This window comes from Pan troglodytes, chromosome 2 (genome assembly GCF_028858775.2).
Source record: "Pan troglodytes isolate AG18354 chromosome 2, NHGRI_mPanTro3-v2.0_pri, whole genome shotgun sequence".
Classification (NCBI taxonomy): Eukaryota; Metazoa; Chordata; class Mammalia; order Primates; family Hominidae; genus Pan; species Pan troglodytes.
In genome coordinates this window covers 132,251,338-132,273,863 of record NC_086015.1, presented here as the reverse complement: position 1 = coordinate 132,273,863, position 22,526 = coordinate 132,251,338, and the positions used below count along the sequence as shown (strand labels likewise).

The window sequence follows — 22,526 nt, the reverse complement described above, 5'->3', positions numbered from 1 at the left end:
GTAGCTTTATTTTTCAATCTCCAAAGAGTCCCCATTTTATTTTTATTTTATTATTTATTTACTGAGATTGAGTCCTGCTCTGTCACTCAGGGTGGAGTGCAGTGGCGCGATCTCAGCTCACTGCAACTTCCCCCTCCTGGGTTCAAGCGACTGTCATGTCTCAGCCTCCCAAGTAGCTGGGACTACAGGCGCCCGCCACCATGCCCGGCTAACTTTTGTATTTTTAGTAGAGTCGAGGTTTCCATTTTGCCCAGGCTGGTCTCGAACTCTTGACCTGAGGTGATCCGCCCGCCTCGGCCCCAGAAAGTGCTGGGATTACAGGCGTGGACCACCGCACCCGCCCTGACTCCCCATTTTACATGGACTCGCTGAGTGGACTTCCTATGACCAAATATTATTGGAACACAAAGACCCCTGCTCGTGAGGTGCCGTTCGGAGCCAAGGCCCCTTGCTGAGCCTTTCACTGCGCAGGTGGAAGCCCTGCAGCACCCAGGAGGGGCAGGCAGGGAGCCTCCCGCGGCTGATCCGCGTGACTGGGGTGAGCCCCCGCGGAGAGTCTGGGCAGGTGAGGGGCGCGGGCTCCCGGCCCGGGCTCCGTCAGGTGGAGTTGGCACTTGGAGGGCCCGCGAGCCCAAGAGGGGAGCCAGCCGGCAGCGCGCACAGCCCAAACGGGGCACGGGCGCCGGGGCCCCCTGCAGCGCCTCCCCATGGCCAGCTCCCCGCCGGCACCTCGGCGGCGAGCACCGCCGCCGCCCGCGGGGCCTCCCCGTGCTCATCAGCATAACCCCACCCTGGCCACCGTGAGTGGCCCAGGGCTGCACGGGTAGCCAATGAAACACAAGGAGTGTCTGCAGGCGTTTCCGGGCCTCAGCGGCGTCCTCTCCCGCAGACCCCCTTCCCTGACTGCCTGAGGGCGCGGAGTATGATGACCGACGAAGCGGGAAGTTGTGCCTCTGAGGGGACCGTCCGGAGATGCTTGGGGGCTGCAGATAGAGCCCAAAGATGACGGCAAAAGAAACAGGACCCTTAGTAACATCAGTTGAGCTGCTGGGTCAGGCTTTGCCTAAAGCCAGGGCTAACCCTGAAATTTCGTGTTTTTTGAGCCCATGACTCTGATTCATAAAATCCTGCATTCAGGGTCCCCCATTGCAAGCCGAGAATGGGCACGTTGCTTAGCAGCAACCAATGTGAAAACCCCCCGGTGGGGATTCTTGCTTCAATGTGAGACCGCGTGATTACAGCTTAGGTCATAATAGTTGAGATCTCACTGGGGAGGTGCCAGTATCTCCCTGCACCACAGGCTCCAGACTACAGCCTGGAGAAGAAAAGACACAAGGGAATAAGGTCACTGTCTCCAAGACTCAAGGGTAGAGGCAGGTACCTGGTTATATGGCCCCATAGGGAGGTGTTTAACTGGGGTGAGACAGCAAAGATGGGAGTTGGTAATCAAAGGGAGGCGATTTTAGCTCACTGGGAGGAACAACTTTCTCGCAGGAACTGCTGATGAAGAATGATGGATGTGCTGTGGAAGGCAGTGAGCTTCTTGGCAGAGGAGGTATGTCAACAGGTAAGGGACTTCAGCGGCTGGAATTGTGAATACAGTTGGAGGTTGAATTAGACATTAACATTGAAATCTTCCCACTATGAGATGCTGCTGCTTCTTCTATTCCCTAAATCATTTAAGGGTTTCAACAAGCAAAATGAGATGGAGGGACAGCTTTTATCCCCAGGGGCCTGTTTAAATGTTTCCTGGCACAGGCTGCCTGGGGTGGACTGGATCCCCACACTCCACCTCCTAGCACTTGTATGTGTCTTAGAAAGCTTGCTCCAGGCACAGCTTCCTGCACGGACAGCAACGACAATACCAACTAAACCCTTCAGAGTGTTCTGAAAGCTGTTCTCAATATTTCAAACATCTTCCTCATGAAAACCCTATAACAGGTAAGGTCATTATCTCCATTTACAGAGGAGGAAACCAAAGCACTAAGAGCTGGAGGAAGCTGCTGGAGCCGCACCGCGGGAGAGGTGGGGTCTGCACTCAGGCGGGAGGCTCCAGGCCCACATGCCAGGCACAAGGGAAGCTTGGAAGGCAGGCTCTGGAATGACCCGGCCCAGCTGCCGTTGTCAGTGGGTGACTCCAGGTCACAGGCAGTGAAGCTGGGAAGAGAACAGAGCCATCTGGAGAGCAGGACAGATGAGGACACTCTTTGGAATTTTCCAAGAAGTAAAATGTGGCTACAGAGAAATGGAACAAGTGCTTCCTCAGGGAGCCCTGGGGTGTGCTACTGTTGTCTAGTGACCAGTATTCAACTGCTTCTCCCATTGCCCCTCTCTCTGCTGGATTATTCAGCAGATCAGCCACCCCTCATCACACTCACATGCTATAATAGCTCCACCTTCAAACAAGCAAATACACAAAACATCCTCTGACCATATGACTTTCCCAGCTACCACCCTTACTCTGCCCTACTTGACAGAAAACTTGAAAGCACTGTGCCTACTACACATGCTGCCCCAATCATGTCTTGGTCCCCGTCACATCACCCACGGCACTGGGCTGCCAAGCCCAATGGCCAGTTCTCAGCATGCATTTGACTTGGCCTAAAGAGAAAGGATTGGACATCAGATTCCTCCCTCGCTTACACACTCTTCCCGCAGCTTCCGGGAGACTGCTCTCCTCTGGGATTCCTCCTGCCTCCCTGGCACTCTTCGCCATTTTGCCTCTCCGTCCCGACCCCTAATGCCGGTGAGCCCTGGGACGCCCTCTGAGGACCTCTTCTCTCCTCAGTGTGCACTCGCTCTAGGAGGAGTCTCAGCCAACGCCATGGCTTTGCATGCCCATGACTTCCTACTTCTTATCTCCAGCTCTGGCCTCTCTCTTGAACCTTGGGCTCAGATCCAGTTCCTGACAAGCGCCCCAACTTAACTGTGGCACCTCTATTTGGATGTCCCACAGGCTTCTCACAGCCTCTCATGCCACCTGGACTTGTCCTGGTCTTCCTCCATCTGCTCCTCCCTCCCTCAGTGAAGTGTGCCATCACCCACTTGACCACCCAAAGAGTGGCCGCTGGGTTTGGCTCCAGCAAGTAGTGCCCAGAAAATCCTCCTGGTTCTTCGTTCTCCCACCCCAACAAAAATGTCACTTTCTCAGAACTCACCTCTCCCTCTGCTATGGTTTGAATGTGTCCCCCAAAGTTCACGTGTTGGAAACCTAATCCCCAATGCAACAGTGTAGAGAGGTGGGGCCTTGAAGAGGTGATCAGGCCATGAGAGCTCTGCCCTCACAAGTGGATCCACACCATTACTGCAGGAGTGGGCTCCAGATACAGGAATGCGTTTGTCTCCCTTTCTCCCTCTTTTGCTCTTCCACCTTCTTCCCTGGAACGGTGCACCAAGAAGCCTATGGCCAGATGTGACATGCCCTTTACTTCCCAGCCTCCAGAACCCTTAGCTAAATTTCTGTTTTTTTCTTTCTTTTTTTTTTTTTTTTGCGATGGAGTCTTGCTCTGTCACCCAGGCTGGAGTGCAGTGGTGCAATCTCGGCTCACTGCAACCTCTGCCTCTCAGGTTCAAGTGATTCTCCTGCCTCAGCCTCCCGAGTAGCTGGGACTACAGGTGTGTGCAACCATGCCTGGCTAATTTTGTATTTTTAGTAGAGAAAGGGTTTTACCATGTTGGCCAGGCGGGTCTTGAACTCCTGGCCTCAAGTGATCTGCCTGACTCGGCTTTCCAAAGGTGCTGGGATTACAGGTGTGAGCCACTGGACCCAGCCCCAAATTTCTTTTCTTTATAAATTACCCAGTCTGTGGTATTCTGTTACAGCAGAACAAATAAATATGAATAAGACACCTCTCCTGGCTCCTAGAGCCCTCGTGTGGTGTGTTATGGTGTTTCTCTCTCACCAGACTGGGATTTCCTTGAGGACAGTTAGCACAGGGACTGAGTGGCCCAATGAAGGTTTGTCAAATGAATGAATGGGATTTAGGGGTGGAAGTGCAAGGAAAGGCCAGGCCAGGGACAAGACCAGAGCCTGGGTAAGCATCCAGTTTACTCCTATCACCTATTCACCTGCTCTTGGATTGTTCCAGAAAGGACAGAGAAGGAAGAGCACTAGATCTGGAGCCACAAGACATGGGTTGAGTCCTACCATTCCCAGTTCCTATCAGCTTTGTCCTGTGGAATGGGGCTAAGCCCTCTGTACACCTCAGAGAGGGGTGGACCCTACGTGATAGGATAATGCAGATTCCTAAGCTGCAGACATTTTTGGTCATTTGTCCTTTTATTTACTAATACATATTTTATGTAGTAGTAAATATTATAACCAATAATGAAAACCCAGCATCTCTTGCCATAAATAGTAACCATTGTTAAATTTAAGAATCCAGAGGTGGCCAGGTGCAGTGGCTCATGCCTGTAATCCCAGCACTTTGGGAGGCCGAGGCGGGTGGATCATGAGGTCAGGAGGTCGAGACCATCCTGGCTAACATGGTGAAACCCCGTCTCTACTAAAAATAAAAAACAAAATTAGCCAGGCATGGTGGCGGGCGCCTGTAGTCCCAGCTACTCGGGAGGCTGAGGCAGGAGAATGGCGTGAACCCAGGAGGCAGAGCTTGCAGTGAGCCAAGATCGCACCACTGCACTCTAGCCTGGGTGACTGAGCAAGACTCAAGACTCTGTCTCAAAAAAAAAAAAAAAAAAGAAGCAAGAGGCCATTAGCCTGAGGCTGTCTCTGTACTTTGAGTGATGATCTGAAGCCGAACTTAGTATGTGAAGAAATCAAACTCTAATTTAGAAGCATATATTTGTAACAAATAGCAGGCTGAGCTCCCCAAACCTCTGCTGGCCCTGACAGCTGCCCAATTCATGACTTGTTCTTTACTCAGATAAACTCTGTTAAATTTAATATGTCTAAAGTTTTCCTTTTAACACCCTAAAAATACATAAAGCAAGAATGAAACACAGTTAGTCAGTTCTAGCTAGATCTTATTTTCTGTCTGCCTCTGAACCCGAGGCTGTTCTCTGTCCATTCAAGAGAGGCTAGCAACTGTGAGGAGAAGTTGGAGACTTCTCAGCTCCAAACCACAGCTTGGGAACTAGTGCTGGAAAAGTATGGCAAAGGCCCAACCTCCCTGCCCTGTGCTTTCCGGCCTGCGACTCCCACATTCACCCCTGCCTGCTGCACTTCTGGGCCACTGTCTTTCGGGAGCCATGGGGGAAATGGTCTGGGGGCCTTCTGTGAGCTGCAGAGACACTTGTCACTCAACAGGCATTACTGAAGCACCTCTGTCAGGGCTCCAGGCAGTTCTGGGGAAAGGCAGGCCCCAGTAGCCACCCACCCTCCCCTCACACCCTCACTTCCTGGCAGACCCCAGAGTCCTTGTGTGCCGTTGGGTGTTCCCTCCAGCTGGCCACATCTGCACAGCACCAGGAGGCCGGGTGAGCCTCTGATGTCTTCCTCCTGCTGGAGGCTGATGGCCACATCTGGCCGCCAGCCCAGGGGCTTATACAATCTGACAAGGGCCAGATGTTGCTCTTCCTCCCTTCCGCTGTCCTGGCCACTCCTGGCTCCAGATCTTCATGTAACAGACCCCTCCTTCAGTTCTGTGATGCAAAGAGGTGGATCTGAGGAGCCGCAAACCTGGGTTCCATCCTCAGGACTGTGGCTTTGCTGTGTGACCTGCACAACTCCCTCCCCGTCTCTGAGCCTCTATTTCATTTTCCTCATTGATTAATCAGTCAACACTGCTGGGGACTCTGTGCTAGCTGGGCCTGGGGGTCCTATGAGGATGAAATGAAATGACATGGTCCTTCTAAACTTTGTGGAGCTCCTGCCCCTGGTAATATTTGAGAGAATTTTAGGTGGCACTCAGATGAATGGCTAGGAGTGTGTGCACGTGTTGTAAACAGCTAAGCATTTATTTTAATGTGTACTAAAAAAGTTAATGAGCACATCAAACAATCTTAGTTTTACATTTATGACAGTGATATAACTTCCTTTTAAAATTATCCAAGTAAACAAGTGAGCCAATTTAAGGAAAAATATTAATTAAATAATACAGGTTCTATATAGATATGACAAAAAAATGACATTGATCCTAGGAGATCTGAAGCTTGGTAAATGCTTAGACACCAGCACACGGTGAGTTCTGGGTGCTGTGAGAGCAGAGCTCTGCGCCTGCCCCAGCCACCTCTGCCCCTCACAGTAGAGCACCCCGACCCTAACACACTGACGCCCTCTTTCTACAATGGCCCTGTGCTATTCCAAAATGAGCTGAATACATAATATGCCCTATTTTCAGATGTACTTCAAAAAAAAATTAATGTGATGCCCTAATGGTAATTTAAAAGATAAAGAAAAGGAAAGGAGTTTTATGATATACATTTCAATATGTAAATACTCACAAACAATGAAATTTTCAGACACTTTAACCTGTCTGTGATGGATACATTTGAATTTAAGAGGGGCAAGGTAACATTCAACTGAATGTTGTTGATAATCCTTCCCTATATTTGGCATTTTAAAATACCCAGATTGATAGATGGATTGATAAATAGACGGATACCCACGCAGACTCACAGGAGTACAAGCATAAGGACTGCCAGTGTTTTTTGTTTGTTTGTTTGTTTTTTGAGACGGAGTTTCGATCTTGTTGCCCAGGCTGGAGTGCAATGGCACGATCTAGTCTCACCACAACCTCCGCCTCCCGGGTTCAAGCGATTCTCCTGCCTGAGCCTCCCCAGTAGCTGGGACTACAGGCCAGGCATTCCCTGCCAGCAGCTTAGGCACCATGAGTGTTGTCACTGTCTTTGATGTGCCTCTGAAATGATGAGCAACTCTTGGAAAATGCCAAACAAAACAAAGTGTGACCTTCCCTCAACTCACACAGCATCGGATTCTTGGAAAACCCTTTGTATATTAAAACCTTGTGGAAAACCCTGTGTTTATATATAAGACAGAGGTGGGCTCCAGTCTCAGATCATCATGACGAAAGTGAGGTTTGCGCAGCATGAATGTCCAGCAGGACACGTGGAGCTCATGTGGGGTTTGGGGTGATGCTTGGTCATACAGGATCTGCCCAGAGGCTTGTTTCCCTGGCAGGGCCCCTCATGTGTCAGGAGCACCACCCTTCCAGTCATTGAGGCAAACCCTCCTCCCCACGAATTTCCAGAAAGTCCCGGGGGAGATACTGCTCCCAAGGAGATGCCCTGTTCCAGACCCCTCCCAGCTCTCATGAGGCCTTACATCCCACTGGCCACGGCAGCCTCACCCTGGGACTACGAGGTGCCCACCCCTGTGGGTTTGGACTTGGAGGCTGCCAGGTCAGCACACTGGACCATGCCCCAGCCTTCAGAAGGGTGGTGTCCAGGGTTCCCGTCTGCAAGTGCCCAGCCAGCCTGTAACCTTCCTGGCTCCCTCCCCTGGAGCCTCTGGGCTCACAGAGCCTTTTGAGAAGGGTATCTGGCCTGTGTCTGTTTAATCCTGGGCCAGCCACTCCAATAAGCGTGCCTTACCAAGTCTTTCACCTCTTTGAGACTCAACTTCCCCATCATTTTATTATTTATTTATTGAGACAGTGTGTTACTCTGTTGCCCAGGCTGGAATGCAGTGGCGTGATCTCAGCTCACTGCAGCCTCAACCTCCCAGGCTCAAGTGATCCTCCCACCTCAGCCTCCTCAGTAGCTGGGACCACAGGTGCAGGCCACCATGCTCAGCCAATTTTTGTATTTTTTGTAGAGATGGAGTCTCACTATGTTGCCCAGGTTGATCTTGAACTCCTGGGCTCAAGTGATTCACCCATCTCGGCCTCCCAAAATGCTGGGATTACAGGCGTGGGCCATCTGTCCAGCCTTCCGAATCTTTTAAATGGGAGTAAGTCACCCAAGCTCATAGGGTGCAAGTCAGGGCTAAATTAGGGATGTATGTGCCTGGCACAGAGTAGGCACTTAACAAATATTAACTCCCACACTCTGTTTACGGCTTCCTGCTTGTTCATCTTTCCTTTTCTGTTTCTCATTTTACCCCCTAAAACCTCAAATAAATGCATAAATTTCTGCAGTGGTGTCCTAGTGTTTTAATCTGGCCTGCATCGTCCAATATGGTAACCACAGTCACATGTAGCTATTTAAATTTAATCAGGCTGGTTGCGATGGCTCATACCTGTAATCCCAGCACTTTGGGAGGCTGAGGTAGGTGGATCACCTGAGGTCAGGAGTTCGAGACCAGCCTGGCCAACATGGGGAAAACCTGTCTCTACTAAAAATACAAAAATTAGCCGGGCGTGGTGGTGGGTACCTATAGTCCCAGCTACTTGGGAGGCTGAGGCAGGAGAATCGCTTGAATCTGGGAGGTGGAGGTTGCAGTGAGCTGAGATCATACCATTGCACTCCAGCCTGGGCAACAAGAGCGAAACTCAGTCTCAAAAAAAAAAAAAAAAAAAGTAAATTTAATCAAAGTTAAATAAAACTAAGAATTCAGTTCCTCAGTTACGCTAGCTACATCAAGTGCTCAGTAGCTACCTGTGGCTCACGGCTACCAGTGAAGCCAGAAAGCGTTTCCATCATCTCATAAAGTCCAGTTGGACAGTGCTGATCTACAACTTATATTAAAAGTTAAATAGTTTACAGTCATTTTTCCCATAACTGTAGTTCTCTCTTGTTTGTACTACAATTATATGAATCTAGAATGTGACTGTTTATATAAACACAATATATACAAGTGAGGGTCCTGCTGCGGTCTCACATCCTCAAAGGAATTATTGGACTGATGAGCAAACCACTAAGACAAACACTGATAAGTGGACTGACTGGGCTTCTAAATCCCACGTGAGTGAAGGTAGCCAGCCCTCGCTAAACCTAAACCTACCCAGGACAAACTTAAAGCTGGGTCCCTGTCTTCATCACCCAAAAGGGTAGACTCCAGGTGGACTGAACACCTAAAAGATACAATTAAAACAAAAGAATATCCAGCAGAATACCCTTGCGACCTAGGAACGGAGGACCACTCAAGAATTCAAAGGCAAAAATCATAAAGCCAAAAGAATTTGGTGAACCTGATTACATCAAAGAACACACTGGGGCCAGCTGGCATCACTTGGTCAAATCATGTATGTGTCTCCACAAGACCCAGCAACCCCTCTCCTGGGACAGTTCTCACAGCAGGCTGCTGCACGGTGGTGTGGGGGAGGACACGCACTTGGTGTCATCTGGAGTGGCAGGCAGTTGGAGGCAGCCTAGTGTCCACCCCTGGGAGTGGATGGAGGAGTTTGCAGAGGGGAAAAGCAGCCAGAAGATGCACTCGCAGAACAACATTTGGGGTGGGAACTCCAGCACCGAGTGGGGAGTCAGAGGCACAGTGAGACATGTGCCACAACGCCGCCAATGGGGTGCAAACAGACCCGAAAGACTCACTTCGCAAGAACACATCCCAACAAGAAGATACAGAGAAATCACCGGGGAGGGACTGCCTGAAGGGCAGGAAGGCGTGTGGGAACAAGAGGTGAGAGAGTCCATCCCTGCCCCTGCCCAGTCCCCTGCTCAGAATACATGAGGAATCCCAAGGTTGGAATTGCTGGTCACCAATGACCAGCACATTGTCATTTGACTCAGGGCTGGCATACTTATGCCGTAAAGGGCCAGAGAGTAAATACTTCAGGCTTTGAAGCCCATGAGGTTGTTGTCAGAGCTACTCCACTCTGCACAGGAGCAGTCCCAGAAAATATGTAAACAAGTGGACATGGCTGTGTTCCAATAAAACTTTATTCATCGACACTAAAATTTGAATTTTATGAAATTTTCATATGTCATGAAATATCCCTTTTTTAGTTTTTTCCTAGCCATTTAAAAATGTAAAAACTATTCTTAGTTTGTGGATTGTATAAAAATAAGGGTGGGGCTGGACTGGCCCACAGGCTGTAGTTTGCTAACCCCGGATTTAACTGATGACTTCTGCTCCCTATGGAGACAATTTAGTCCAAGGCAAACATGTTTAATGAGCCTGGAGAACTGAGGTCTCATCTTTACTCCCAAGGCCAGCCAGCACCTCTGGATTTCCTAAGAGAACTAATCCTATTAGGTTATAGAATAATTGAAACCAAGCATCTGGCTGGGGATAAAAAGACCACCCTGAGGGGCACAGGGACCTTCTTGTATGGCCAGGACTGCATACTATATGGTAGCCAGGAGGGAGGGCTGTTATTTTCTTGCTTCAATGAGCAGCATTGATTTCTGTTGTTTGCAGCCATAACTCCCTGGCTGATACGGCCTTGAGGAACTCACTTCACTTCTCTGAGGTTAACTTTCTTTCCAGTGAAATGTCTGCCTCACGGGGGTGGGCAGAATGTCTAGGAATGGGCCCCCAAGTTCCACACCCTAATTCTCAAAGCCTGTGAGTGAAGTGAGCCTGTCACTCAGAGATGGCATGACGTTCTATGGCACAGCTGACCAGAAGACAGGGGATTATCCCTGTCTAATCACACAAGTCCCTTGAAATGCAGATAGCTTTCTGGGCTGGTGTAGAAGAGGCTGTGAGAGAGATGTGAAGTGTGAGAAGGACATGGGGCAGGTCGTTGCTGGCTGGAAGATGAAAGCAATGTGGGTGAAGGAATGCAGAGAGCAACCCCAGCTGACAGCCGGTAAGGAAATAGGGCCTCGGTCCCACGGCCAAAAGGAGCTGGATTCTGCCAACACTGGAATGGGCTTTCCCAGGGGGTCCAGACCCGGCCAAGGGTGCCTTGCTTTCGGCCTTGTGCGAGCTTGTGCAGAGAAGCCCGCCACGCCCGCCTGGACTTCCGGCCTACGGAATTATGAGGTCACAGGTGGGTGTTGTTTCAAGTCACTAAGAGTGTGGTGATCGGCTATGGTTGTGATAGAAACCAAATTCAGCCATCCAAACAACCCCACCCCATCTGCTGTCAGCTCAACCCCGACTGTGGCCTTGTGCTCCCAGAGAGACTTGACTGGCCTGAGCCAATCATGAAGCCGCCTTCACGAAGCCTCAATCATGAAGCTTTATTCAGATTGGTTTAGAAACAGGCATGTGATGCAATTCTGGCCTAAGAGAGGTGAGGGGAAGTCTGCCAGGAGGACCCGTGGATATGGCAGTGATGCCTGAGGCCATGGCAGCTCTCTTGCAAACATGAGGGGTCCTTGCTGACAGGCCAAAATGACAAGCTGAGGAAAACAGAGTGGAAGATGAATCAGGTCCTTGAAAACTTTACTGAACTGCCAAGGAACTGCTCTCCCCTGGACTTCTCACATGAGATAATAAATGTCCTTGTGGTTTAAGCCATTCTGAGTTGGGTTTTATGTTCTTGCAGCATAAAGCATCATCACTGATAAACCACTCACAGCACTGCTTGGGAGTGCAATAAGGTTGTACAGATAAAGTCCTTAGTGCAGTGCCTCACACCCAGTGAGTGCTCAAAAATGTTAGCTTTTGTTCCTTAATCAATGCTGCCCCCTCCTGCCTCAGGCCCTGTACGAGTCAGGGTTTGACCAGAGAAGTGGGGCCAGTGTGTGGAATCCATCTACAGCCATGCCTGCAGCTGTAGCTCTGTCTCCAGGGCTTTATGACAAGCAGGTGGCCTGTGTGATCACGGGGGCTGGCTAAATGAGTCTGGAATCCACAGAAGGGAAGCTGGCAGGCAGGTGGAGCTCACGGGCACAGCTTATGGGCTTCCCCAGAGGCTCTAGACACGGGCGTGCCCATGAGCTCCACCTGCCTGCCAGCTTCCCTTTTGTGGACTTCAGGCTTGCTTAGCCAGCCCCCACAATCACACAGCCCACTTCCTTGTCATAAAGTCCTTCATAAAGAGCTACAGCTTGTAGGCCTGGCTGTAGATGGATTCCACACCCTTCTGTCCACAGGTGGAACTTCTCTTTCACATAGAAGCCTGTTTGGCTCTTGAAGCCCACCCAGACCAGCCAGGATAATGTCCCTTACCTAAAGTCAACTGATGACAGACTTTAATCCATATGCAAAATACCTGTACAGCAACTGTAGCTTAGTGTTTGACCGGTTAACTTGCTGTAACCAAGGGAGCGGTCAAGGCATCACATCAAAGCCAGGGGGATGCATCAAAAGCCCATTACACCGCCTGGGCTCAGTTTATTCTGGAATAGATGAAAAATGTCACTGCTGTCTTTTTCTCTCTGCTTCCTATGCTCTGAGCCGCTCAGTGACTCAGCAAGTCTCAGGAAGCTGCAGAGCTGACAGGTCCCCCAGAACCCAGCCAGGCTACTTTGGGCCATCAGGCCACGGCCACGCTGCAGCACCTACTCTGGGAGGTCCTGGAGGTTTGCACACAGCGGCTTCCTTTGCTGCATGGCGTTTCCTGAGTGAAGCAGCCTTACAGGAAACAGAGAGCAACATGTGAAAACAAGAGAACAACAGCAGGAAGAACAGCTTGGGGTAGGGGGGCGGGATGCAGCAGAGGAAGGGTGGAAAATAAATCACAAGGGGTGCGGGGGACAGTCCTCAGGGGTCCTCTGTGACTCCTCTCTGGTCCCTACCTGAATTCGGGAACCCCCCCAACTTTACTGAGCAGGGGATGGCGGTGGGACGGGTGCAACAGGAGTGTGCGAGCAAACATGGACACTCAGCTCTCGGGGGCGCCGTGCAGGGTGTCAGCCTGGGCTGGGTGACTTCTAAGGCCCTGCCAGCCCAAGCTGCTGACTTGGTTCTTTAATTCACCGAAGGATGAAGTATTGAGCCAGCCACTGTCCTTAGCAATGGCATGGCCCCTGACCTCACAGAGCTTACCCCGCAAACTCCCCCCCGAAGGAGCAGACCTCAATGAAGTCATCACAAAAATGCATGAAGGACAGAAAAGTCCAGGGGCCGTGAAAGACGTTAGGAAGAGGCTGTAGATGGAGGTGGGGCCTCCCTAAAGAGTTGGGGTCTGGCAAGACCTGAAGGGTGAATGTGGATTGGTCAGGAGTAGGCTTGGGGATGGTGGAGGGAGCCGTATGCCCAAAGGGCCTGAGAAGGGGAGCCCTGGAGGGTCAGTGTGGCTGCAGGAGAGGATGGGAAAGGGCCTGGTCACTCACGGTCATGATGGTCACCAGAGGAGGTCACAGGAGAGTTGTGAGTGGGCAAGCCCGAGGTGGGATCTGGGTGTTGAAAAGATTAACCTGATGCTGTGTGGTCCATGGTTCTGATGGAGCTGGGACACCAGTCAGGAGGCTAGGACAGCTGTCCAGGAGTGGTGCTGGGGCTGGGCTGGGTGGTGGGTGCAACTGGAGAGTAGCAGGTGGGTCTGAGCCACTTGTTGCTGAGACTTAGCAGGACTCCGTGTGTACAGGTGAGGAGGGCTCTTCACGTGCTCCTCCTCACTGGCCCCTCCTCACTGGCCCCTCCGCATCCAGGCTGGCTCCAACCTGCTCGTCCCCGTGCAGGCAGTGCAGACAAGCCAAGCTTGTGCCCAGCCCTGTGATTTTGCTATGGGGGTCACCTCCGCCCTGGATCGCACAAGTCATGGCCCCACCTTGCCACTCAGGCCTCAATTCCAGGGTCACATCTCAGAGAAGTCTCCTGTGATGGGCTGGTTGTGTCTCCCCAATTCATATGTTGATGCCCAGACCCCCAGAGTTCCTCATAATGTGATCTTATTTGGCGATGGGACCTTTAATGAGGTAGTCAAGTTAAAATGAGGTCTTTAGGGTGGGCCCTAATCCAGTCTGACTGGTGTCCTTCTAAGAAGAGGGGATTAGGACAGAAATACACACAGAAGGAAGACCACTCGAGGATACAGGGAGAAGGTGGCCCTGTCTGCCAGCCCAGGAGAGAGGCCGCAGGAGAAGCCAACGCTGCGACGCCGCACTCTGGTCAGCCTCCAGAGCTGTGGGAGACAAATGCCTGTTGTTGAAGCTCCTGGTCTGTGGGGCTTGTCACAGCAGCCCGAGCTGACTCACACTCCCTGACCCTCCCCTCGTCCACCCGCTTAGTTACTGGTTGTCAACAGCGTAACGCACTGAGAGTCGGTCCACGAGGGCAGGGTCTCTGCCTCTTCCCAGCTGCCTCCCTCATGCCCAGGACAGCATGGGCCCTCTCTAGGCACTTGACAGAATTTGGTTGAATGAAGAAAAGCCAATGGTTATTTCTGACAGAAAATCATGAAGAGGCAAAATGAAGAGCCTGAAGACTCTGTCTGCCCATTCCTGGGTCTCTGACTTTGGGTGGCTCCAGGCTTCTCCAGTCACCTCGGTCCTCTCCGGAAAAGCCCCCACCCCCAACTCAGAGCACATTCTGACAGTCGCTCCTGCCCCTGCCTAGTCACAAAGAAGCCACCGCCCTTCCTTGGCCAGGTCCTCTGCCCGGCTCAGGGGGACTGGGTGCCGTCATTGCCCACAAGTAGCCCCCCATCCAGCCCCCTGACTACTGTTCTTTGGAGAACGGACTCCTCCATTTCTCTTGGCCCATGTGTCGGGCAGGGCCAATGGCGGGAATGTTTTAGCCAGGTCTAGCTAATCAGAGTGGCAGTGATTGGTCCAGAGTACTCACATGACCCTAGGCTGGCCAGTCAGCATGCTCCATTTCCCTGGTACCAGTGACTGGTTCCAGGATGGGCGTGGCCTATGTTGGAACTACTGGGAAAGAGAAAGTGTTTCTGTTGGGGGTGATTGGGAGGATAGGAGCTAATCCTGATGATGATGGTAGCTGTCTTGCTACCTTATGGGAAGAATGTCTGAAATCAGAGCCAACTAGGAGAAAGACAAGATAAAGGATAGAAAGAAAGAGATTCCAGGTAGCATGACTTGAGCTCCTGGATCTAGCCATGCCTGAAGCTATATACGCTTGAGATTTTTAGTTGATAAATAAGTGCCGTTCCTACTTTTCTTTTGGCCTAAGGCAGTGAGAGTGGTTTTAGTCATTAGCAACTAAAAAATCCAATATAATATAGAACCCTCTCCATCCAAAGGAAGCATACTTTTATTTTTTGTCATTTTTTTCTACACAAGACCACTTTGACTGTCTATATCCAAGGCTGTACCGTCAAAACAATCTGGCGATCATGATGCCCACCCCCTTGTGTCCTCCAGAGCTCACCCGGCTTGGGTCTGCAGAACCATGTATACTACCCCTGACTTAGGCCAGGTCATGTGAAAGTCCTGACACTGGCATGTCTGGAGCTACAGGACAAGCCAGGCCTCCACCCAGGAACTGGCCTCTTCTTCCAATGTCTCCTTGTGGGTAAATAGCATATCCTTATGTGAGAAGAGATTCTCTCTTTGGATGAGACCACCTTAAATAAGGAAAACCATCCATGCGCCAGGCCCTTTGACTTTCTGGAAAACTGCTACACTACATACAAAATGCCCAATGCCCGCTCTTCCACCTTCTCTGTGCCTGGTGCTGAGCTGTAGCCTTTATGTTTCTTGAATTTTCACTTCTAAGGGGAAGTTCATGAGGTGGACATTGATTGTTTTCTGTCTAACCTGCATCCTTTTCTGTCTCCTGGTAACAGCACCAACCTTCGTTTTGGGAGTTGTCCCACTTCTATGGCCACCCAACTCTTGGCCCACTTCAGGGTTGAGTGTGTGCCCTGGTCCGGGCCAACAGGACTATCCTAGTAGCCTGGTCCTGGTCTCGGCCTGGAGGTGGGGCTGTGACCCAGGCTGGGCCAATCCACGTTCTTTCCTAGGACTTTATCTACAGGTGCTGGGAAGCAGAATGTTGGGTCCCAGAATTTGGAAAGTCATGAATCTGGGGTCCCTGCAGCCATGTTCCCAGCTATGTGGAGCAGGAGCGAGTAGAACCAGGCAGGGACAAGCAGAGATACAGGTGGATGGAGAGTGCTGGAGGCACAGGGGTCGAAAGCTCATCCGAGGAGTGTGTAGCAAACGCAGGCACACCCCAGGGCCAGCTGACAATGACATTTAAGGAGGGCTTATTATGTGCCAGGCATCATTCTAAATGCTTTCTATTATCTCATTAGATTCTTACCCTGTGCGGTAGGTACTAAAACTAACCTATTCTCCAGATGAGAAAACTGAGGCACAAGCAAGTTGAGCTGAAGCTTCCTAAGAAGCATCAAGACACCAAAGAAAATGTGCAACATACATAGGTTAGCAGATGAGGCAGGTCATGGCCAAGGGTGACTGGTCTGGCACTTCAGGCCACCCCATGTCCTTTGTGGCTGCCTTAGGCCTGAAAAGGCTGAAGCTTATTTCCAACCCACCTGTGGGAAGTAGCAGAAAGAGCTACAGACTCGTGGACTAAATCCAGCCTGGCTGTGCCCCTGATTTACTGGGTGAGCCTGGGCAGATTACCATCCCTGTCTAGGCTCCTTCCTTCTCTGAAGGATGCATTTATTGCACATATTAGCTTGTGCAGTCAAGGCCCCTCTCTCTGGGAGGGGTGCAAAGCCTCAGGCTCGAGACAGGGTGTATCTCTGAGCTGTCAGCCCAAAGTGTGGGCCCAGGCTCTGTCCGAGAAGTGCAGCTGGGGGCATGTATTTGAATGAGGGCAGGTTTCTCTGGGGACACCACTGATCAGCCACCTCGACAGAGAGCCCACGGCTCCTCCTCCTCTGCCTCCTTGCTTTTCAAGGCCTGCCCCTTTGTGATCCTGCCCTGGACAGGCCTTGCTTTTCTGGATAGACAAGAGTGAGTGTCCCTGCTTCATTCTTTTTTTTTTTTTTTTTTTTTTGAGACGGAGTCTTGCTCTGTCACCCAGGCTGCAGTACAGTGGCACAATCTTGGCTCACTACAACCTCCACCTTCTGGGTTCAAGCAATTCTCCTGCCTCAGCTTCCCAAGTAGCTGGGATTATAGGCACGTGCCAGGACACCTGGCTAATTTGTGTATTTTTAGTAGAGATGGGGTTTCACCATGTTGGCCTGGCTGGTCTTGAACTCCTGACCTCAGGTGATCCACCCACTTCGGCCTCCCAAAGTGTTGGGATTACAGGCATGAGCCACCACACCCTGTCCAATAAGTTCCAATATTTATTAAGCCTTTCATTATTATAGGCACTTTCAACACAACAGCAAGTTGAATCTTCAAATACTCCATGAAGTGGGTATTATTATTATTATTATTCTCATCTCATTTTACAGATGAGCTGAGGCTCACAGAGGTGAGAATGGCTTGCTGCAGGTCACACTCCCAGAGCTCCACCACCACGCTGCCTCCCCCATCACACTCAATGTTTATGCCAAGACAGAATCCCATACCCACTTTACAGCCGAGGAAACTGAGACTCACAGAAGTGAAGGGAACAGCTCTAGCTCCTACCACACATGTTGAAGAGCCAGGAATCAAAGCCAGGTTGGGCTGGGCCTTCTGAGCCTAGGCCCCCACCCACCAAGCCCCCTGTGCATCCTGAGGGCCTGGGGCATGCAGTGGGTGCCTGAGTGGGTCTGCCTCTTTGTGAGCCTGAGTATTGTTCCTGGAGGAGGAAAGGCCTCTTTTCTCACCAAAGCCACCCACACACCCACCTCCAAGGACGATGGAATCCGAGGCCTCCCAGCTCCAGATGGTGCCCCATGCCCCCTCTGCTCGCCCCCACTCATCCGCCTCCCTCCCACCCTGGACCCGCTGACTTTGGCCCACCCAAAGGCTGCCAGGTCAGGCCAGGCAGCAGCAATGGGGCAGAAGAAAGGAGGTAGCCCTCAGATGGCCTCATCTTTGTGTCCCCTCCACGGTGGCCAGCCAATTGCCGTCCCTCCTCCCTCCCTCTCCCACCCCCTTTCCTCCATCCCAGCCTTTTCACCCTCCCCCAACAACAAAGCCAGAGGCCAGGCTGCCAGGCCTCTCCTCCCTGTTCCAGCTGAGCTGGGCTGGCTCTCTGTCTTTTCTGTCTTTTTGAGCACCAGCCCCTGCCCAGTGGTGCTGGCCCTAGGCTGCCTGCCCTGCCCAGGTGTCCTGAAGGCCCCATCAAGGGGACTCAGCTGCTCCTTGGCTTCAGAGCAGGGTAGGGGGCCAGGCCAGGCAACTGGCTGAGATACGGGCGGTTTCAAAAGGACGAGATGTCACAAACCCACCAGAGACCTTCTACTGAGGACTGAAGGGGGACCCCTCAAGGCAGGACAAGGCCACTGGACCACTTAGGGGTCTCCTTGTGCTGAAGTCCCAGGCGTTATGCCCTTTCTTCCAGTTTTGAGGACAGCATCCACTCCCATGCCCGCTGGTCCATTCGTGTATCCACACACATCTTACTGTGTGCCAAGGCTGGGCTGGGCGCTAGGCCACAGAAGTGCCAAGCCCTTGTGCTCCCTCAGGAGGGCTCCCAGCTACGGACAGAACCTGGGGATAACAATCTTTTTCTGTCCACCCTCCCCAGTGAGCCCTGAATCACCTGGATGGGCACAGGTTGGCGAGGTTACAGAATCCCCCCGAAACCACTCCCAAAGCACCCAGCATCCAGGAAAAGCTGACCTCCAGACAAGCCTGCTCTGTGTCTAACCAGGTTTCCTCCTGGGGCTTCAGAGTTCACAGTCTTGAGCTGCCACAGGTGGGCTATTCTACCCAGACAAGAAAAGGATTGGGCTGCGAGCTCCAGAGAGGGGCAAAGGGGTGTGTTCCTTGAATGTGTCTGGGGTACAGTGCCCCTTGATTCTCTTGGGAGGATCTCATTTCCAGAGTTCAATGGGCCTTGCTCTCACTCCAGTGGTGGGTATGTGACTAAGGTTTGGCCAGTCAGAGCATCAAATTGTCCTGGCCCCTGTGATGAATTCAGGGATGAACATGTTTCCAAGTTGGCTGAATGGGGCCCAGTTCCAGGACTTCAGTGGGATGGTTCAGATGACAGATGGTCTTTCTACTGGACTGAGCTTTGGGGATATTAGCCTGGCACCCCAAGGGCTACTGGGGGAGAGAATTTGCCAGAGAGTAAAGCAGAACTTCAGTATATCGTGGTAACACTACGTGAGTACCTGAATCCAGCCATGTCTGAAGCTGGACATGCCTACACTTTTCAGTTCTAAGAACTAACTTCCTTTTCACCTAGGTCAGTTTGCATTAGGCTTTCTGGCATTCACCCAGGAGACCTGGATGATAGAAAGGAAGAAAAGAGAGAGAAAACAGAGGAGAGAAGAAAGGTGGAGAGTGGTTGGAACTAAGTTGGGAGAAGTGCCACTGAAACACCTTGGTTGGGCAGGGATTGAATGACATTTTATGAATGGTGATGTCAAATTTTCCACATGAAGCTGTTTGCATTACTGCAACAGATTCCCGCCCCGCCCCCCACCCCGCCAATAATCAGTAATGTCTACTATGCATAAAAATGTGTGTGGGGATGGACTATTTTGTGGGATTTGAAGAATAAGGAGCTGAGTTTCTCATCTCAGACAAGGTCGTGTGAGTGGAGACCAGCTGTGGGAAAGCAGGATCAGAGGCTGATGTGGCTGCGAGGGGACCAGGAGCCTCTTAGGAGGACTGCGCACCTCAGCAGGCAGGGGCTGGGCCAGGGAGTACCTGAGTCTTCCCCAGCTCTAGGAGGCCCGAAGATGCCTTTTGACACCTGGGAGGCTTCTATTTCACCTGCAACTCCTACAACTCTAAAAGCAGCAGGAGCTCCTTTGTGGCCCCTCAGCACATGGCACACCTGTGCCCTAACATGTCTACTGCCATTTCTGTGTCCCAAGGATTGTGGCACGGGGATTGGTCCACAGAACGTGCTTAGAAAATACTGTTGAATGAATTAAATAAATGTCTCCAATTGCTTACATATTTATTGTCCATCCTGTTAGGCTGCTGGTCAAGATGGTGGTTTGGGGTGCTATGGGAAGCCCCTCTTCCATCTACAAATATGTTGAAATGCTGGACAAAATAGAACTATTTAAAAGAATATAGAGCCAAAGTCAAAATCAAGAAGAGGAGACCTCCAACTTGTGTGGAAAGCAGGAGATGGAGCTGAAACGCCCATGGAGGGATTAGGGACAGGAGACCTTGCATAGTGAGTTACAGAAGGAGACTCCCTGCATGAGGCCAGGGGCCAGCAAGGGCTGTCTTATCCATGAACAAAGATGAAAAATATTCCACCTATTGGTCTTGGGGTTTTGTTCCCAGGTATGGGACTCAATCTCTCACTACCTGTGCAGCTAGGAAACTCCACGCTAAGTATCAAAATTAAAAACTGGTCTAGAATCAGGGCCTGGTGGAGGCAGATGGAAAACTGCTCTGAAGGGAACTCTACAGCCAGTTCTATGTGTGACTCTCAAGGATCATGGCCCCGCCAAAGACGGCTCACAGCCCAAAATGACAGTGCCTGCCAAGAATGCCTCATCATGACAAAGACAGCAGGTGTAAAACATCTCAGGAAGCTCAGATATTACAGCAATCCACAAGAGACTTTAAAATTAGTATGGTTGAATGCTACAGAGATAAAGGATTAGACAGAACCTACAACACAAGGACTGATAAGGATGAAAAAGAAAGTACAGGTCTGAAAAAGAACTCAATAGAAGCCCTAACATGAACAATAGAGTCATCAATATCCCATTTTAGGAAAGTGGCAGCACAGTTTGACTCAAAGTTAGGAAATTCAATGCAGTCTGAATTCAGCTGAGTTTGGGTATGTGACTTTAGTAAAACCACTCCCAACCCCAAGGGTCTATTTCCTTATTTGAAACATCCGACATAATACCAACCTTAGAGGGAAGATGAGAAGATCAGCATGAGTCAGTATCTGTGAAAGTGCTTTGAACACTGGGAGATGCTGGAAAAGTGTTTGTTGGGTCATTTATTCTAACCAAATGGCTTCAAGCTGTCATTCTCAGGGGGAGTTCAGTCATTGCTCTGTTTTCCCCCCAAAGACACATCTGCAGAGCACCTGGAGACATTCCAGAGTGATGTCACTTAAGAGGGTGTGATGGGGCTCTACTGTTTGGGGGCATGGGGCCCTTTCCTCCCGGTAATTCCTCTAGAATGCAGCCCTCTAGGCCAACTGCAGAGGAGGGGGCTGATTCAGCTCAATAGTCACGGACATCTGAGCTTCTGGCACTTGAAAAGCAAAAGCAGAGGTGAATTGTAGCCTACAGTCCCTCCCCAGCCAGTAAAATGTCCGGCCGACGTTTCTGGGGTAGGAGAATCCAGAAGGATTTGTGCATACTACCAAACCCAACTTGAGCTTGTGGTTGGGGCCATCAGGCTGGGCTGTGAGTCCTGCCCTTGCCACTGAGTCGCTGTGCCACACTGGACAGCTGCTTCCTCTCTGGTCTTGGTTTTCTCGTCTGTGAAATGCTGACAGTAACACTTTTCTTTTAGACTAGAGGCCCCATGAGCTTACATGAAAAAGTGCCTGGTATGCAGTTGATGCTCAATAAATGCCCATGGCTATTCTGTCTCCTCTCCTTTTCCTTCTTTTCAGAGTGAGAGCTTTGGGGCAGGTCAGTCCACAAACCAGCAAACTTTGACCACAGAAAATGGGCAGAGGAGGTCAGCCTCCCGGGCAAGGTAGGGTTGAAGGCATGTTTCTAGAGGGGCAGAGAAATTAGTGACACAGCCATCTGCCTAATCACCGTGTGCCCTTCACATAGCATCACTCATTCTCTGGTCCTCAATTTCCTCATCACTAGGTGTTTTCTTCAAAGCCTCTGCAATAGCTGCTCCTCCTTCTTCCTTACTAACAGAACCCCACTTTTGGCCGGGCACAGTGGCTCACACCTGTAATCCCAGCACTTTGGGAGGCCGAGGCAGGCAGATCACCTGAGGTCAGGTGTTTGAGACCAGACTGGCCAATATGGTGAAACCCCATCTCTACTAAAAATACAAAAATTACCCAGGCGTGGTGGCATGCATCTTTAATCCCAGCTATGGGGAGGCTGAGGCAGGAGAATCTTTTGAACCTGGGAGGCAGAGATTGCAGTGAGCCAAGATCGCACCATTGCACTCCAGCCTGGGTGACAGAGCAAGACTGTCTCAAAAAACAAACAAATGAACAAAAAACAGAACCCCAGTTTTGTTTGGGACTGACTAACAGGACTAGCCTTGCAGGTTTCTTCTTATGCCCGATCAGCAGATGCAAGGTCTGGAGGCACAGCAGCCATCGTGTAACCGTGAATCGAAGCACACAGGCAGTGGGGCCAGGCTGATTTGACTTTCCTACTTTCTGGCTGTGTGGCCTTGGGTACATTACTTAACTTCTCAGTGCCTCATTTCTCACAATCTGTAAACTGGGGATAAAACGTCTACCTTGTACAACCTTATGGGGACTAAATGGTGCATTGGCTATGAATCCACTTTTTCTATTGTAAAGGGCTATGCCAATGTTTGTAGTCACTTGTAGCATTCTGCTATAGAGGACTAGTTGTGATTTTAGAAATAAACAAAGAAGAGCCCCTTTATTTCTCCTCTTGGATAAAGTTCCAAGGCTGGATGTGGGCCTCAAGCCAACCAGCCCTGCTCTTTAGCCATCAGCTATGCAAACAGGAAGTGGCTCTCCAAACACTGCATGCTGCAGGAGGCTGGCCCAGAGTCTGCCTCTTTGGAGGCCTCCCTCTAGCCCCATGCCTTACCATCTCCCAGCTGTGAGCTTCTCAGATGTCCAGTAGGTTCAAGGCCACCCCTTCTGGCTGCTCCACCCC

At 50.9% G+C, this 22,526-nt stretch overlaps 2 protein-coding genes across 8 annotated transcripts in view; one reads left to right on the top strand and one right to left on the bottom strand.

Moving 5' to 3' along the window:
- The window catches only part of EFCC1 (EF-hand and coiled-coil domain containing 1), a 39,066-nt gene that overhangs the window by 12,147 nt on the left and 4,393 nt on the right, over positions 1–22,526 (bottom strand). The window contains exons 3-4 of one of the 3 annotated variants that reach the window (XM_054680988.2): positions 21,722–21,788; positions 15,019–15,242 (exon numbers count right to left, since the gene is read on the bottom strand). The exons of the other annotated variants lie outside the window; for them this stretch is intronic. Coding sequence (XP_054536963.1) covers positions 15,096–15,242; positions 21,722–21,788 — 214 coding nt within the window. The 3' untranslated portion in view covers positions 15,019–15,095. Of the gene's footprint in view, positions 1–15,018; positions 15,243–21,721; positions 21,789–22,526 lie in introns of those variants that run through there. 3 annotated transcript variants of the gene reach the window in all.
- Positions 437–22,526, top strand: part of CFAP92 (cilia and flagella associated protein 92 (putative)) — a 115,450-nt gene continuing 93,360 nt past the window's right edge. The window contains exons 1-2 of one of the 5 annotated variants that reach the window (XM_054680981.2): positions 437–538; positions 1,495–1,567. In XM_054680981.2, coding sequence (XP_054536956.1) covers positions 1,504–1,567 — 64 coding nt within the window. In that variant the 5' untranslated portion in view covers positions 437–538; positions 1,495–1,503. Of the gene's footprint in view, positions 566–1,249; positions 1,378–1,494; positions 1,568–22,526 lie in introns of those variants that run through there. The other 4 variants (XM_054680987.2, XM_054680983.2, XM_054680982.2 and 1 more) reach the window with 4 other exon arrangements.